This window comes from Dasypus novemcinctus, chromosome 3, assembly GCF_030445035.2.
Source record: "Dasypus novemcinctus isolate mDasNov1 chromosome 3, mDasNov1.1.hap2, whole genome shotgun sequence".
Taxonomy (NCBI): Eukaryota; Metazoa; Chordata; class Mammalia; order Cingulata; family Dasypodidae; genus Dasypus; species Dasypus novemcinctus.
In genome coordinates this window covers 61,503,419-61,521,751 of record NC_080675.1, presented here as the reverse complement: position 1 = coordinate 61,521,751, position 18,333 = coordinate 61,503,419, and the positions used below count along the sequence as shown (strand labels likewise).

The following is an 18,333-nucleotide window of genomic DNA, read 5'->3' as shown; positions in this document are numbered from 1 at the left end:
ATGTTAATGAATGAATAAATGAAGATTTAACAAAACCATTAACTTTTATGAGTTAGCTGCCATAATACAAACACAGTAAGCAAAAACGACCACAAATCCAGGAGAAGGGGACGGAATAACTATAGCAGAAGATGATCACTGTTGTCAGACCTTATGAGACTGAGCAAATGACAATATAGATATAGATCATCTAAATAACAGTAATAAGGCTCATCTAACAGATATATCGAATTCTACACCTGCAAATAGAGCACATGTTCTATTTTAAATATTCATGGGATACTTTTAAAAGTTGACCACATGTTAGTGTACACAGAACAAGTCTATGTGTGTGTGTGCATAGTTTAGCTCACTGACCAACCACTTAGAAAGGAAAACACTCTCATAAACAACTATTAAACCAGAGTAGAAATCAAAACCTAAATTGCAAAATATCAAGAAAACCATAATGAGAAACTAGAGACACAAAATGTATGGGTATACTTATACTGCAAACAAATGCTTTTCTGGGAGAATACAAAAAATCCAAACTCAATTCCAGAAGAAACAGAAAACACAGAATAATAACTACAGAAGAACTGGAAAAATCTGCTAAGGAACTGTATTTTTTAAAAAAAGGCCTGAATTTCAGAAGTGAGCCCTTAAAATAGTTCTTATGCTGTATAAAGTGTCCCATTTTTTATTTGTTTACAAAGATAGGATAACACTGACACCAAAAAGATAATTATTGGCCATTAACACTTATGAATATGAATGTAAAATTAATTCTTAGCAATTATCAGGGCATTTTTAAAAAATTATACTATGGCTAAGCAAAGTTTATAGTAGAAATCTAAGAATGTTTCAGTATTTAGAAATCCATTAATAAAGTTCATTATGTTCATAAATAAAAATAAAAAAGCATGACATTATGACAGATATTAAAACTATTTGATAGAATTCAACATTTATATCCCTGATGCGTAAGTCCAATAAATAACAATAAATAACAAAAATATGACCCACCACCAACACCCAAGCATCATGCTTAATGATTAAACATTAGAAGCATTATCCCAAAATTAGAAAAGCCAGAGCCAAAATTATCATGTTTACGATTACAGTTACAAAAATAATTTAAAAGTCTGAAACTATCAAAAACAACATGAATTCTTAAATGACTTTCATAAATCTGAACAATTATCAACCAGAAAGAGTACAAGAAAAAGAAACATCCCATTCACAATAGCAAGAAACACCATAACTACAAAGATTTATTAGGAAAAAATTTATAAAGCTTTTCTAAAGGCCTAAATAAGAAAAAAAAAAACTTCACTATTGTCAAAATGCCAAACAAATCTTTCCATATTAATCTCACAGTGGTCCTTTTTCCCTCTTTGATAAAAATGATTTTAAAGGTCTCCTGAATATAAATTATGAGAACATTAAGGAAACATATCTGAAAAAGTAAAGCAATGAAGATTATGACATGCAATGAAAAAGTATAGTTATCAGAAACAAGATAGTACTGAATTGGGGTGGGGAGGTGGAATAGAATACAAAACCCATGCTTAACAAGGAAATTTAGTTTATGAAAACCAAGGTTTTTCAAACCAGTGGGTAAGAGACAGAATCTGTAGTACATGGTTTTGAAAAGCAATCCTTCACCCCTCTGGGACAAAATAGGTCCTGACAGAACAAACATTTAAATGTTGGGGGGCGGGGAGGGAGGGAAAATATAGGGAATTACAGTAAAATATTTATAATTGTCTAGTAGAAAAAGCCTAAGTATAGGGGAGACAAGAAAAGAGAAAGAAGGACTGGTAAATTTATCTAAGACAAAAAAATACTTTCACATGGAAAAGTATCAAAAACAGAGAGTAAATACAGAACACTAATTGAAGAAAACTTTTTAAAACATATGTAGAGTCACTTTCTCAAAATGCAGAAAGCATTTAAAAATCAATAATAAAAGACAAATATCTGATAAAAATTAGGGCAAAACATAAGAAGAGGCTCAAACACTGAAATAACATCTCAAGCATTTACTGTTATGCTAATTTTAGGGAAGAGTTTAAATATTACTCAATGTTTATATATGAGTGTCCTCTAACATTAAAACCAGTAGCTTTCACAAAGCAAGGCATGAGAAATTCCAATTTTTCAAAGGCTCTTAATTTACAGTTCCAGCAACTGATCTGTATATGTTAACTAATATCACATACACAATATATTTTTCCTTTTTTTACTGAATTACCACCCAACGTTAATTCCAAAATACAACTTGAGAACTCAGAACTGTAAGATTTTTTAAAATACTAATTAATTCATTATATGGACTATAATAAAAAGGAAGTCTTACCATTAAGCCAGTTAAGTCCAAGCCCAGTGCACTCAGTGAAGGCAGAGAAGGAATAGACAACACTCCTTCTAAGATCCCAGCCCATTATCTTGACCATAACCATCCCTTTTTTTTTGTCTTTATTTTTTTAATATTACATTCAAAAAATATTAGGTCCCCATATACCTCCCACCCCCTTTACCCCACTTCTCTCACCACAGCAACAATCTCCTCCATCACCATGAGACATTAATTGGATTTGGTGAATACATCTCAGAGCACCGCTGTACCTCAATGGTCAATGGTCCACATCATAGCCCACACTCCCACGTTCCATCCAGTGGGTCATGGGAGGACATACAATGTCCGGTAACTGTCCCTGCAGCATCACCCAGGACAACTCCGAGTCCTGAAAACGCCTCCACATCTCATCTCTTCCTCCCATTCCCCACACACAGCAGCCACCACAGCCACTTTCTCCACACCAATGCCACATTTTCTTCGATTACTAATCACAATAGATCATGAATAGAATATCAGTAAACCATCCCTTAAACTTAACTTTAATTTTGTTGAAATGACTCCTCTAGTAGAGGCAAATGCTTGCATAGTTCTGTTACATTCCCTTCTGTTTGTGTTAGTGACATTTTAGAGATCATTCTATACTTAATTGTGGAGCTTAATTTAATAAGAGGACTCTGAAAATGCATTATAACAGTTTCTATCTGAAAAAAGGATACTGTGTCATACCTGTAAGCATATTCTTAAAGTTTACCAGCATAAAACACCTCAGTAATACCATCTCTCTAATGAATCATACATAATGATCAAGATAATGTATTTGAAATGCCAAAAATTTTAACTGCTCAAATTAAGAAACTGTTTGATATAACTATGGATACACAATTACTCTGCATGTCTAAATTAATGACCAAGCAAATGAATACACCACCAAATAGGCAAATATCCATCGGGTCAAAAACTAGTGCTGGTCTCAGTAGCAACTTTCAGGATAATAAAATTATAAAATATTTTCAGGCTTTATAGCAGTGGTTCTTAACTTTTTTTTTGTTCCACAGACCCTTTGCCAGTCAGGTGAAAACCACGGACCCCTGACTAAGTTCACACTATACTGTGTATTATTTAATAAATATGTCACACCTGCACCAACACATCTCCACAAGAATAATATTTTTTAAACTAAATTCAAGCTCATTGTCCCCTTGTTAAGAACCCCTGCATTATAGCTGTCTTATTCTCGGAGCAAATTATTCAGTATATTTTAAAACAGTCTTCTGCCACGCTGAGATGTTAATAAAATAAACCATTAGGATTAGGCTAAGAACAAATAACCAAATTTATATAAGTCAACCATTATTCCTACTTTATCTCTCTGGAATTCACAGATTCTTAACCACCCAAACAAATCTGTCCTCCCCCTGCTCCTGAAAAAAAAATTACTGAAAATTTCCATAAGCAAATCTCATTAAGGCTAAAACTCAGGTTCTAATATTTCACTATAATCTAAAAAAGGAAATTAACATTGCCACTCAATGACTCTTCCAATTTCTGAATGTGTACGTTTCAAATATTATTTAGCAACAAACCTATCACAGCAAATGAAACTTGAACAACCTCTTATGGAATTTAATATAAACAAACTGAAGATATTCTACTGCCCTGACAGCACATATAAAGATGTCTTTTGGAAATAAGGAAAGATATATGGAAACTGCCTTTAAGTCATTTATTTATGAACCGTACCAAAAAATTATCCAAAAGTCATCTTGAGGGTTTTAATAATACATACCAGGTTCCAATTTGATAATTTTTACTGCAGCCAACTCTCCTGTATGTACATTTCTGGCCTAAAAATGGAAACAGAAATGAAATTTTTAAAAGTTTGTTAATTTTACAAAAATTTCTTGGTACTATGTTAATTAGGTGCTCATCAATGATGCTTTTAACAAAGCTAAAAAAAAATCTTTACTTCCAATAATAAAAATATTCATTATTTCATTAAAGAAAAATATGGAGTACACAATGATAAAAATGTGCCATCACCAATTGTAACAAGTGTTCCACATCAATGCAATTTATTAATAATAGGGTGGTATATGGGACTACTGTATTTTATGCATGATTGTTCTGTTAAGCCACAGCTTCCCCAATAAGAAAAACATAGAAAAGAAACAAAACTAAAAAAAAAAAAAAAAAAAGAAAAATCACATTTAGTCCTACCACTCAAAAACAGCTACTGTTTTTAACATGTCGGGGTACTTCAAGTCTTTTCTTTATATTTGGGTTTTGTTTTGTTTTTTTAAATAAATTTTTTTAAAAAGTCATGGCTCTAACTTATATTACAAACATAATCCTAGGTTATAAAAGGAAAACTAAAAAAGTATCATCAGTATCTTACTACCTAGAGAAAAATACTAAACATTTTAGTGTATATGCTTCTATCTTCCCTGTGTGTGTGTAGAAGACAATGATGACAGTACAGTCTTCTACAACACTATTTGTAGTAATGCCTAACTTTTCAGATTGGGTATATAGTTTATTTAACCAATCCAATGTTGTTGGACTTATAGGATTTTTATATTATTTGGCAATTAAAGAAAGAGGAATAAATATATCTTTGCTTTATGTCTACACACAGCCTTGATCCGATAAATTCCTAGAAGAGGAACTATTTAACATTTATCAAAATATGATGGGCAAACTTATTATAATTACTACACAACAAATAATATCACTGCAAACATTTTAACACAGATTTTATAAATAAGGCAAATCCTAGACATATAATTGTTAGGTTAAAAGGCATACAAATTCAAATGGATATATTGCCATATTACACTCAAAAAACTGTGCAAATTTACATTCTCATCCATCTTGGATGTTAGATCTATATCTGCCAAGATCTATTATGGGAGCAAAATTTTTACTCTGCTTTATATATATATATATATTTTAACCAGGAGGTCCCGGGGATCAAACCCAGGTCCTCCATATGGTACATGAGAGCTCAATTACTTGAGCCACAGCCACTTCCCTAATCTGCTTTTTAAATTACATACTTTCCTGTGCCATACATCATTTTTTATGACTGGTTCAAATGCCTCATGCCAGATATTAAGGATGGGATGTTACACATAGTCTTTTCATTACTTAAGGTATTTCTTTCGAATAAATTCTCAGATATAGAATTACTAGGTCAAAGGATATGAATATAAACTTATCACACATATTGCGTGTGATAGTTTAAGACTGCATGGATCCCAGATTATATTCTTAAAATTGATCCATTCCTGTTGGTGTGAACCTATTGTGGGTGGGACCTTTTGAATAGGTTACTTCAGTTAAGGGCCTTTTGATTAGGTTACATCAATTAAGGCATGGCAGGGGTGGATCTTAATCCTCTTACTGGAGTCCTTTATAATGGGATGAACACAGAGAGGAACCCACAGAACCTGAGAAAGCCCCAGAAGCCAGAAATTGAAAGCAATGAAACCTGGAAGAGAAGGGAGAGCCCAGTAGACTGCCATATTCCTTGCCATAATGACAGAAGAGTTCAGCATCTCTAGAAACCAGTCTTTGGGAATGAAAATATCGCCTGATAATGCCTTGATGTGGACATTTTTCTCAGCCTTGAAACTGTAAACTTTTAAGATAATAAATCCCTATTGTAAAAGATAACCCATTTCTGGCACATTGCATTTCCGCAGCCTAGCAAACTAACATACTGATAAAACAGTTTAAAAGTGTTGTGCCACTATATTCTCACAGTTAATGTAGGTGTTCTTCACTGCACCCTATAGCACACCATATGTAGAAATCTAAATGAATAATTTACAACATCATTCACTTACTATATCAGATTCAAATGTCAACTTTCATACTTATAGCCTTGAAAAATAAGAAGCATATAATAAAATAGGAAGTATTTATGATCACTCTAATTTATGAGATTAGCTAAATCACATTAACAGAGGAAAGAAGATGAGAAAATGGGCAAGGAAGAGAAAGTCAAAAAATGTAGGCAAAAAGAGCCATAGAAGGGATACTTTAATTTCTACAGCAGAAGTCTCAAATACTTTGTGATGAGAAATTAACATTTTCATCAACTATTATGGTGAACAGAGTTAAGGAAAGTCTCAGGAAAAGAGAATAGACAATGTTAAGACCCTATCACCGAGGCTACCACTCCCGCCAACCACGATCACTTTCAGAAAAACAGGAACAGAGATCAGCTAGAAGTCTCACACCATTCCTACTCTCATTTTCTTGTCCTGAGACAATGAAATCCTTACAAAGCCTCAGGTTTTTTCAGCTTTTTAATCTCCCTTGGGATACAGAAAGATACACACACACACACATATATATATATATATATACACACACCTATAGATTTAGGCCGCCCACAACTCAACCTTTCAAATGCTAGTGAGACTCTGGTCAAGAGAAAACATGGCCAGAGGTTTAAAGAATAAGCATTGGTAACTGATCTCCAGTGGATTATAAAATGTGTGTTGGAAGACAAATTCCATAATAATGACAATTATATTTTAATGCTGTACAGTTTGCAAGAACGTTCATATACCTTTTTAATTCTATTTATTTAAACACTGAAAGACGGCTCAGTAAGTTAAATGACTTGCCCAAGGTCCATATGATGGTAGGGAAGCCAGAACTCAGGAACTGAATTCTGATGTGGAGGTTTCAGATGTCAATGAAAACTTTTGGTATAAGAGAACCCTCTTGTTGGTGTCTCAGTGTCATTATTTCCCCTTCTTTAAATGCAATAAGTACTAGAGAAAAGTATTCATTGCATAATATTTCACAGATCTCAATGGTAAAACTCAAATACAGATGTTCAATATGAAAGTAATACACTAATCTTTTTCATTAAATTATTCCCTATTATGATACTTAATGCAATACATTGTAACAATGAGAAATTTAAAGTCCAAAGAAAAATTTTGGAGCTAAATTTGATCCAAGGTTTATATTATTGATTATTTTAAGTATTCTGAAAAAAAGTTCCATTATATTTAAAATACAACTTTTAGGATTGGGATAAAGATCAAATAACAAGACAATTAATTTTTTTTCAACCCTCATATCATAATCTAGCAAAAATATCCACTTCTTTTCCACTACTGTTCCTCTTTTTCTAGTCCCTAAAGTGATCATTTTAAAAATCTCACCAAAATCCTACAGAAAACAGAAAAGCATCTATGGACATAGAATGGAAGTTTATACAATGGGAAGAAAGATTTAAGTATAAGGGACAAGACATGGCCTAAGAAAATAATACTAGGTTGGTGCAAAAGTAATTGCAGTTTTGTATTGTGAAATTTGCCATTTGATATTGGAATATTCTTAAATAAATGTGGTTATGTTATACATCATTTTAATGTGCATTTCTCACTTTATTTTTTTGCTAAAATAAACTTGCTATTTTATATTTATTTTTGACTATGGAAATGATATTAGACAAAAAGCAAATTCGAGTGATTTTCTTATTGGTTCAAAGTGGGTCGAAAGCAGTGGAGACAACTCCCAACCTAACGCATTTGGCCATATAGGTATATATGAATGTCAGTACAGTGGTAGTTCAAGAAGTTTTGCAAAAGGAGACAAGAGCCTTGAAGATGAGGAACATAGGGGCCAGCCATTGAAGTTCACAACAACCAATTGAGAGCAAGCACTGAAGCTGATCCTCTTATTACTACATAAGAAGTTGCCAAAGAACTCAAGGTTGACTATTCTACTGTCATTCAGCATTTGAAACAAACTGGAAAGGTGAAAAGGCTTGATAAGTGGGTGCCTGAGCCAAAAAAATTGTGGTTTTCAAGTGTCATCTTCTTGTATTCTACGCAACAATGAACCACTTCTCAATTGGATTGTGACGTGCAATAAAAAGTGGATTTTATACAACAACCACCAACTACCAACTCAGTGGTGGACCGAGAAGAAGCCCCAAAGTACTTCCCAAGGCCAAACATGCACCAAATAAAGGTCACGGTCACTGTTTGGTGTTCTGCTGCTGTTTTGAACCACTACAGCTTTCTGAATCCCAGAGAAAAACTATTACATCTGAGAAGTATGCTCAGCAAATCAATGAGATGCACCAAAAACTGCAACGCCTGCAGCCGGCATTGGTCAAAAGAAAGGGCACAATTCTCCACAACACCCGACCACAAATCACACAGCCAATGCTCCAAAGTTGAAGGAATTGGGTTATGAAGTTTTGCTTCATCTGCCATGTTCACCTAACCTCTGGCCAACTGACTACCATTTCTTAAGCATCTCAACAACTTTTTGCAGGGAAAATGCTTTCACAACCAGAAGGATGCAAAAAATGCTTTCCAAGAGTCATCGAATCCCCAAGCATGGATTTTCAAGCTACAGGAATAAACAAACTTATTCTTATGGGCAAAATGTGTTGATTGTAATGGTTCCTATTTTGATAAATAAAGATGTGTTTGAGTCTAGTTATAATGGTTTAAAATTTATGGTCTGAAACTGCAATTCCTTTTGCACCAAGCTAATATAGGTACTATTAGAGGCAGTTTAAGAAAACACTTAACACTTTTAAAAAGTAAAACTTTACTATGAAGATTATGAAGATATACAGACCCATTCAAGGTTCTAAAGTACAGGTAAAGAATATAATATTTAACTCATGTGACAGATAAATGCTTGCATCTCTAATAACAAAATATCTTCAGGCTATTCATTATTCCAGTTTTTCAAGTAGAACAGGAATGAGGGCAAGGCATTCTGCAATTTACAAGAATCCAAAAAAAGTCTATACTTTCCAATTACATATTATCAAACAAGTACCAAAAATGTGAAAAGATCTTAATATGCTCCTCTTTGAGTCTGGAACAATTCTGGTTTCAATTAGATTAGTCAGAAGCAAATGACTAGGTCTCTAGTTTGAAAACACCACCCTCATTCTGGTATATTCTCCTTCTACTTCCATCCTCCCCATCTCCTTTTCCCGGTTAAATGGGACTTGTCCTTCAAGATTCAGTTTAATTATCACCTACTGCAGGATATCCTGTCTGAAATCCCAAAGTTGGATTAGGTGTTTTGTCTTAGCACTCATCATATGGGAGATGTCACATAAATTTGTTGAATGGATAAATATGATTGACAGAAATTTATTACTATCTTTTCTTCAAAAATAACAAAAGAAAATAAATCCTCTATAACTAGGAAGAGTTATGAAACTGACAATATGCTCTTTTAAAATGGTCTTCTTTTCATTTATGTTGATTCATTTTTATTTTTTAATTACAATAAATTAAACACTTCAGAGAAAAAATTTTTATTTGTAAAAAATTACCATAAAATATTTTGTTATTTTAAAAATTCAAATAACATAAAGTACTTAAATAAATAATGACAGTCCCTCTCCTTCCTAATCTTCCCACATGGTAACTGTTAGTAGCTTAGAGTATATCCTCCCAGACTTTCAATTAGGTGGGTTCTTAAAAACATACACTTTTTTTTTTAAGGTACTGGGGGTCGGGACCTTATACCTGGGAAGCTGGCACTCAACCACTGCGCCACATCAGCTTACTTGAGTTGGTTTTTTGTTTGTTTTGTTTGTTGTTTTTGTTTTTTCAGGAGGCACTGGAAATCAAATCCAGGGCCTCCCATATAGGAGGAAGGCGCTCAACAGCTTGAGTCATATCCGCTCCCCAACACATATACTTTTGAACACATTTATAAAACAATTTTTATGTTTAGAATCAAGATAAATATGGTGCTTCAATTTAACAGAACCAAACTCAAGACACACGGACCAAAGACAACTTGATTTTTTTTTCAGAGATTCAGAGGTGCTCAGAAAGAAACACATCAAGGAGGATTTGAACAATCACAGAACCACATAAAAATAAAGATGGCATTTTAAAAATTTCAGCTATACCATGCAGAAGCCAAAATACCATGTATGTAAATATAGAAATAAAAAATAAAGAAAAGAATATAAAACATATTGGATAACTAACTACTTAAATGTCAGTCTCCATTCTGAAGACACAGTTATGTTCTCTACAAATAAAGAACCGTTGGGCAACTTCATACTCTGTAATTTTCCAGCTGGACTTTTGAGACAGAAAGTCGTACCAGGCTCTTTTATAATAAAAGGCAAAGAGGCTTTCAGAAAAAAATATCTTCTAAACAGAGACTTTACAGATTCAATTTATTACAGAGATCTTGCAGAAACTTAACTATACAATTTCACACTATAATCCAAGAGTCATACATAATACTGGGTTTTTAGAAAGCAATATTTCTCTCCAAGTTAAATGTGATATGCTCAAGACTTTTTTTTTTTTACAACTTTAACAGACAAAAATTTGAAGTATCTGCATTATGTGTTTTTAAAAACACAGCACCTATACAAAAAAGGATCTAAACACCTTTAGATTCCTATTCATTTCAGTAAGCCTTTAGTACACTTTACAATTCACTTAAGAGAATATACTAAACACCCAGAAGTCTAATAAAATATTATAGGGTAGTATAGCTCTTACTGAACTCTTATTAATTAAGAACTGAAATTACTAAGTGGAAAAAGATAAACTCCTGACAAATAGAATCAATGTCATCATAAAATCATAAAAGAACGTTTCCAGTTAAGTTTGTATTCTCATTGTCAATGTAGTTCCCCTTTAATCCCTTAATTCCTACTTCCAAGTCAATTTACTACCACAGAAGTATTTTAACTTCAACACTCCTTAGATTTTTAATTCATAGTAAAAAGCTACCCTGAGTTTTCCAGATGCACCCAAATTTTTAAATGCTCATCTTCCTAATTAAACCATTTATATTTCAACATTATTATGCAGGTGCCTAGGTTCCAACTGTAAACCTGCTCAGATAAAATACAGAATATATTTCTTTGTACCTATGGCTGACTTTAATTTCTTTGACCTCTCATATCGACTTCAGACACTTCCCACTATCCTGCTTACTATTTACTTTGACTATATGTTCAAAAGTTTGATGTCCCACAAAAATGTTAATGGTTATATCATTATGTTACAATTTGTGATATTACAGGTAACTTTTTTCAAATATCCATAGTTATGATTATTTCTTAACTTTAAAAATATATGTGGGAAACGGACTTTGGCCCAGTGGTTAGGGCGTCCGTCTACCACATGGGAGGTCCGCGGTTCAAACCCCGGGCCTCCTTGACCCGTGTGGAGCTGGCCATGCGCAGCGCTGATGCGCACAAGGAGTGCCGTGCCACGCAAGGGTGTCCCCCGCATGGGGGAGCCCCACGCGCAAGGAGTGCGCCCATGAGGAAAGCCTCCCAGCACGAAAAGAAAGAGCAGCCTGCCCAAGAATGGCGCCGCCCACACTTCCCGTGCCGCTGACGACAACAGAAGCGGACAAAGAAACAAGACACAGCAAATAGACACCAAGAACAGACAACCAGGGGAGGGGGGAAAATTAAATAAATAAATAAATCTTTAAAAAAAAAAAAAATATATATATATATGTTAAAAGTTTTATATCCAACACTGAATGTAATATTTTATCCTCTGACTAGAGCAAAGTAAAGGCTTCATTTTACTTTTTGTACACATCCTTTTGGAAAAAAAGGAGGTTATACACACTTACATATGTTACATACCATAAAAATTGTTACATTTTTTAAAAAAAGACAAAAAAATTGTTGCATAAATACCAAGGAAACCAGTTCCAATAATATCATCAAAATTTGGTAACAAAATATGGAAAGGGGAGCACTTATAGCACACTCTTCACATAAAAATCTAAAATAAAGAGTAGTCATCCATTAATTAAACATTTATTCACTGAGCACCTCTGATACATCAGGCACTTTAGGCATGAGGGTAGTAGTACTGGAGAGGAGACAGCAAGGAAAGACAAAGATGAATAAAATATTTATACCTGCCCTGGATGAATTTCAATGAGATGGATTTTAGACCAATAAAGGAAAGTTTACTTAATTTAGCAATTAAAACGCTAAAAAGAGAACCCACAGCTTCTAAACATAATAGATTCCTTTTAAATAAGAGGTTAAATGACAATTTATCAAGGAGGAGGGGGTATATGTACTGTGACATATATCCAGCTCCCAAGGTCCTTAATTTTTGTAGAGTGAGTTATTACCAAACTGATTTCTTTAAGCAAGTCTCACACAGGTCTGGATTGAAGCTCCTGTGCCACGAAAAAAGGCTGTGCTGCAAGATTTCCTTCCCCCACTATCAGGCAGACAAACTCAGAGCCTGAGGCATCTCCCATTAGGAGACTGACCATCTGTCTGCATGACCTGTATCTCAGGACACACTAAAGCCTTCTCCCCAGTATATGAGATACAGACTTGTCTCTGAAAAGACTTTCCTAACCCTTTCCTAAAACAAACTGGTTTTATTAAAAGGGGAGTGCCTTCCAGAAGAGTAAACTGAACTATAGTATCTAGGGGTCTGATGGCGAAGGAAGTGGAAGGAAGGGGAAGGATGTCGGCTTATATTAAAAGAGACAGGGAAGATGTAAACTCTCAACCACTATTTATAGGTGCAACTGCTTTTGGAGAATAATGCCAAAACTGAAATTTTAAAATTACTTAGGAAATTTAATTCTAGAAATTAAAGAAAAAATTACGGATGTGTGCAAAGAATTAGTTCAAAGATATTGATCACAGCGTTGTTTATAAATAGAGAAATGCCGGCAACAATATGCTTGCTCAACAACTGTTAAAATTTGTACAACTATATAAAGAAACAAAACGGAAATATTAAAGTGATGCATATGTTTACTGATATGAAAAAAATTTTATATATATTTTTAATGAAAAAAATGACATCATCAAATAAGAATATGTGATTGATGTAGATGTCAATATGAATGAAACAAGTTACAAAAGACATACAAAACAATACCTCTTGGGGAGATAAAGGTAATTTTTCACTTTTTCCTGTATCATAGTTTTCCAATGAACATGCATTACTTAAAAAGATATTTTAAAAATAAAAAGAAGACTATCTCTGCTGAAGAAAAAGCAAGAAGCAAAGATAGGAAGGCAAGTCCTACCCATGGATCTATGTCACCGAAGAAATAATTCTAGGATCAGGGACTCAAACATCTCTACCACCTACTACAAATATGAGCTAAAAAGCTTAAAATGCAAAAGTTATTAATAATTCACCAAAAGTCATCTTTTAAAATATATTAAGGTAAGCGCACACTGGATTCTTTCTGATTTGCAAAGAGTACCCAAAAAAAGGGGGTACATGTGCATGAAAAATAGTAGTTCATGAGACAAAGATAGTCATTCTCAGGCAGACCTGTTCACCTTCAATTAGACAGAGGCAAACAGAATTAACTATCTAGTGCTACAAAAGGCTATGCTGTCTGAAATATTTAGCATTCTGTTTATTTTCATTTATATGGCATTATAGAACCTAGTCTAAAGGACTCCATTAATCTAGGTAACAATAACTACAAATCTAAAGTCCCAACAAAATGAGGGCAGGAAAAGCACAGCAGGAAGGTTGTCCAACAACCAAGAAAAAGAAATTTTTGCTTTTAGTTTTCTGCATGGTAGGGTGGCTATCAGCAAGGACATCCAATAGTAAAGGCAAATCAAGCCTGGGCTAGCAAACGTGAGTTATGAACAGGGTCCAGGAAACCAGGAAGATGTGCCTCTGAAAACTGGTGCTGAGACCTGAAGCTGAGGTGCCCATACAATCTGTCCATAAAATTGCTTACCACTTAGCAGAGGAGTGAGGCTGCGAAGCTTCATCTGACCATCTGGTCACAGTCTGAACAGAGCTTACTACGTTTTAGTCCATGTGTTAAGTCCTGAGCATACTGTGGTGAATTAAAAGATTTGGTCCTCTGCCTCTAATGGCAGCATAATAAAGCAGAAAAAAACAAAGACTGTGGAGTCACAAGATCTGGATTCAAGTCCTCACAGTGCCATGTATTAACAGTAAGATCGAGGGTAAACAATAAATTTCTTCCTGGAGAAGAAATTTTCTTGTAAATCTTCTAAAATTTCTTCCAAAATGAAGACAATAATATCATCTGTCCCCATCTATCTCATAGTATTGTTATGAGAAACAAGTAACATACTGACTGTGAAGGGGCTATAAAAACATTAGTCACTTAGTCACTTTAATCCAATTTCATTTTTATAAAAATGTTGGAAGGTGGGAGCTGGTATGACTCACCATGGGCCCAAACACCTCCAAAGATAGACCCAGCCTGGCTTCCCACATAATCTTTTCAAAAATCTCTGCAAGAATTGATGAGGTTTAACAGAGTTACAATAGGCCTAAACTCATCTTGCCATTTTTGGGGAGGTATGCACTCTCTTTAACTTAAATAGTAATTCAAATAACTGGAGTGCAATAGCTTTCTAATAACACCATAAAACATACAAATACTCAAAGCAATCCAATACGGCCAAGTGCAAGTGCCTGCTCCAATTTATCTAATCTTGGACTAAGTTCTTGAACTGACAATGAAGCCCCAAAAACACAAGTATCACTTGTTAATAGGCTTCATATTTCTCTTCCTGTGAATTTGGTCTGTAACCATAATTTAAAATTTAGAAGTGAAACCTTTTTAAATTTTGAAAGCAAAAGTAAAAAAAAAATCTCTTAGTCAACTTGCATTCTATCCCATTTGGTTTCATCAAAAACACTGGAAACTGGTTAAAGTGAAAATGCTGAGCTTATGTAAATAAGAACTAGAATATTATATAAATTATCAACCCAAGATTGAGGCTGTATCTACGCAAGTCAACTTTGGAAATACCATTTATAAATCTGCACCAGTGATTGTTTTATACCTAGCTTCACTTAGTTGAAAGTACTTTCAAAACATTCGTATGAAAGTAGAAAGGAGTTTTAAAATAATTTGTCCCCAGTTATGGTCCAGAGTTTCATATCTACTATCAGAACCACGTTTTGTTTTGTTTTTTTTACAGGCAGTCACAAACAGTAAGAAATATAAATATTAAATAAGAATTTAACCAGATGACTTATAAAATAGTAAAAATCCACGATAGTAGCACTAAGTGTTAAGAGTTACTATTAACACTTAGTGCTAATAAAACACGTTTTATTTCCACAGTAACCTTATGCTACTTAACCTAATATCTAATTAAACAAATTTTAATTAGATATCCATTAGTCAAATATAAAATATAAAATAAGAAAATAAAATATATATATAAAAATATAAAACAAGATTTTTGAAGCACATTCCTTTATCTCTTATATTCTGTTGTTAACCTATTTTTCCAAGTTATTCCCTCTCTCACACACCTAACATGAAGTCTTAATGGGAGACAACTGAGTCCCAGAAAGGACAGTATATCCACACAAACTATCATACATCAAAGAAATAATAAAGCATGTGATATTATGATACCAAATGTCAGAGAAACAACAAGCAACCTATACATTCATTCCATAGCACCTTCAGATTTAGGGCCAATTAGGCATCTCAACCAAAAACCATACTTTAAAAAATGACACAGGAATCAGGAGCCCACACCCAAATGCTGTAACTAATTAAAAGCCACAATGATCTGTAGTCCTGCATCAGTCAATGAGCTTTGACAACGTTTGTGCCTAAGTTCTAATTCCTGGACCCAAGTTCACAATTTAGCTGCAGAGACAAGTTCAGGTGATTCAATCAGATAGAGAGATAGTTAAGACTTTCTCTGATTACCCAGATATCTACTTGGCTAACTCCCTCACCTCCTTCAAGTAAGTCTTTGCTCAAATCTAACCTCCTCAACGAGGCCTACCCGACCATATTTATATAATTCCCCAACCTGCCTCCCCTATCCCACCCTGATATTCCTGGTCCCCCTTAATGTTCAAGCTTTTCTTTTCTCCATATCTTCAGTTGTTTTTCTAATAAATTACATGATATATTTATTTATTGTTACATTTATTGTTTTTCTTTCCTCCACTAGAACACAAGTTCTGCAAGGACAGGAGTCTTTGTTCCAAGGATGAGACACAGATGTATCCCAAGGCCCCAAAACTGTGTCTGCCGTGTGGAGCTGGCCCATGCACAGTGCTGATGCACGCAAGGAGTGCCCTGCCACGCAGCAGTGTCCCCGCGTAGGGAAGCCCCACGCGCAAGGAGTGCACCCTGTAAGGAGAGCCGCCCAGTGCGAAAGAAAGTGCAGCCTGCTCAGGAGTGGTGCCGCACACACAGAGAGCTGACACAACAAGATGACACAACAGAAAGAAAACATAGATTCCTGTGCCGCTGACAACAACAGAAGCGGACAAAGAAGATGCAGCAAATAGACACAGAGAACAGACAACCGGGGTGGGGGGGAAGGGGAGAGAAATAAATACATAAATAAATCTTTAAAAAAACAAAACAAAAAAAAACTGTGTCTGGCCCTTAAGAGGCCCTCTCTAATTGTTTGTTGGGGAGTGGGTATGTCTCAAGTGGTTGAGCCCCTGCTTCCCACATGGGAGGGCCCAGGTTCGAGTCCTAGTGCCTCTTAAAAAACAAAAAACCAAGCAAAACAAACAAAAAAACCAACTCAGTGACTCGGTGGTTGAGCACTGGCTTCCCACATATGAGGTCCTGGGTTCAAGCCCCAGTACCTCACATCAACAACAAAAATTGTTGAATACTGACTACTCCTTTGTTCCCTGTCATCCCACTTCTCCATCTCCGCTCCCCATTCATCAATATGTCTCCCCCTAGGGTAAGTGGATTTGGCCCAACTGACAGAGTGTCTGCCTACCACATGGGAGGTCCAGAGTTCAAACCCAGGGCCTCCTGACCCATGTGGTGAGCTGGCCCATGTGCAGAGCTGATGCACGCAAGGAGTGTCGTGCCACACAGGGGTGTCCCCCACGTAGGGGAGACCCATGGGCAAGGAGCGCGCCCCATAATGAGAGCCGCCCCGTGCGAAAAAAGTGCAGCCTGCCCAGAAGTGGCACAGTACACAAAGAGAACTGATGCAGCAAGATGACGCAACAAAAAGAGATACAGATTCCTGGAGCTGCTGACAAGAATACAAGTGGACACAGAACACACAGCGAATGGACACAGAAAGCAGACAAATGGCGGGGGGGAGGGGAGAGAAATAAATTTTTATTTTAATCTTTAAAAAAAAAGAATATGTCTCACTCTAATCAAGTTCACAGGGGAACAACTGGGCCTGGGAATCAATACAAGTGACTCTACTTCAGATATAAGAAAAAGGATGAACGAGAGAGGGGAAAGGAGGCTTTACCCCAGTTCCTGTCAAGTCACCCTAAATTTCTGCCTTTTATCTCTTTCTAAATGATCAATTCCTCTCAAATTCTTTCTCTAGCTATCCTTCGCTAACAAATTCCTTGAAATTTCTTCTCTAAACTCAGCAAACCTCTTGGCCACTTGGCATGGTAATTTAAAGCTGTAATCATTCAGTTCCAAAGGAAGGAAAAAAAAGAAAAATAGGGAAATAAATATTAATGTGCCTCATTTCTTTTTCCCTTCACAACTAAGTTGTTTCAAGGAGTAGCCTAAATTCCCTCTACTTCCTCACTAACCATTCACACTTGACTCTTCTGCTCTTAATTAGCCCTTTCCCTTTCTTACTTTCAAGGCCATTATGTTGATTACTCCTTGACATTTATTGAGCATATACTGTGTGCCAGGAACTATGTAGCTTAACTCATTCAGTAGGCCCTGATTTTTCTAGCAACAATATTAAGTGAGGGGTATCATGACAAGAATGGTACAAAGAGCTAAGAAAACAGATAGATAAGACCTAATCTGGGAAGTGGATGTGGCTCAAGCAACTGGGCTCCAGTCTACCATATAGGAGGTCCAGGGTTCGATGCTCAGGACCTCCTGGTGAAGGTAAAGCTGGTTCATGTGGCGAGCCCGCCCATATGGAGTTCTGGCCTGCGCAAAGTACTGCCCCACACAGGAGAGGAGAGCTGGCCCACATGGAGCACTGACGCAGCAAGATGGTGTGA

The 18,333-nt window shown here is 35.4% G+C and overlaps 1 protein-coding gene across 2 annotated transcripts in view; it reads right to left on the bottom strand.

Annotated features, from left to right (window-relative positions):
• The window catches only part of MAP4K5 (mitogen-activated protein kinase kinase kinase kinase 5), a 160,941-nt gene that overhangs the window by 137,024 nt on the left and 5,584 nt on the right, over nt 1-18,333 (bottom strand). For both annotated transcript variants that reach the window (XM_058293444.2, XM_058293445.2), the window contains exon 3: nt 4,131-4,188. In XM_058293444.2, coding sequence (XP_058149427.1) covers nt 4,131-4,188 — 58 coding nt within the window. The remainder of the gene's footprint in view (nt 1-4,130; nt 4,189-18,333) is intronic.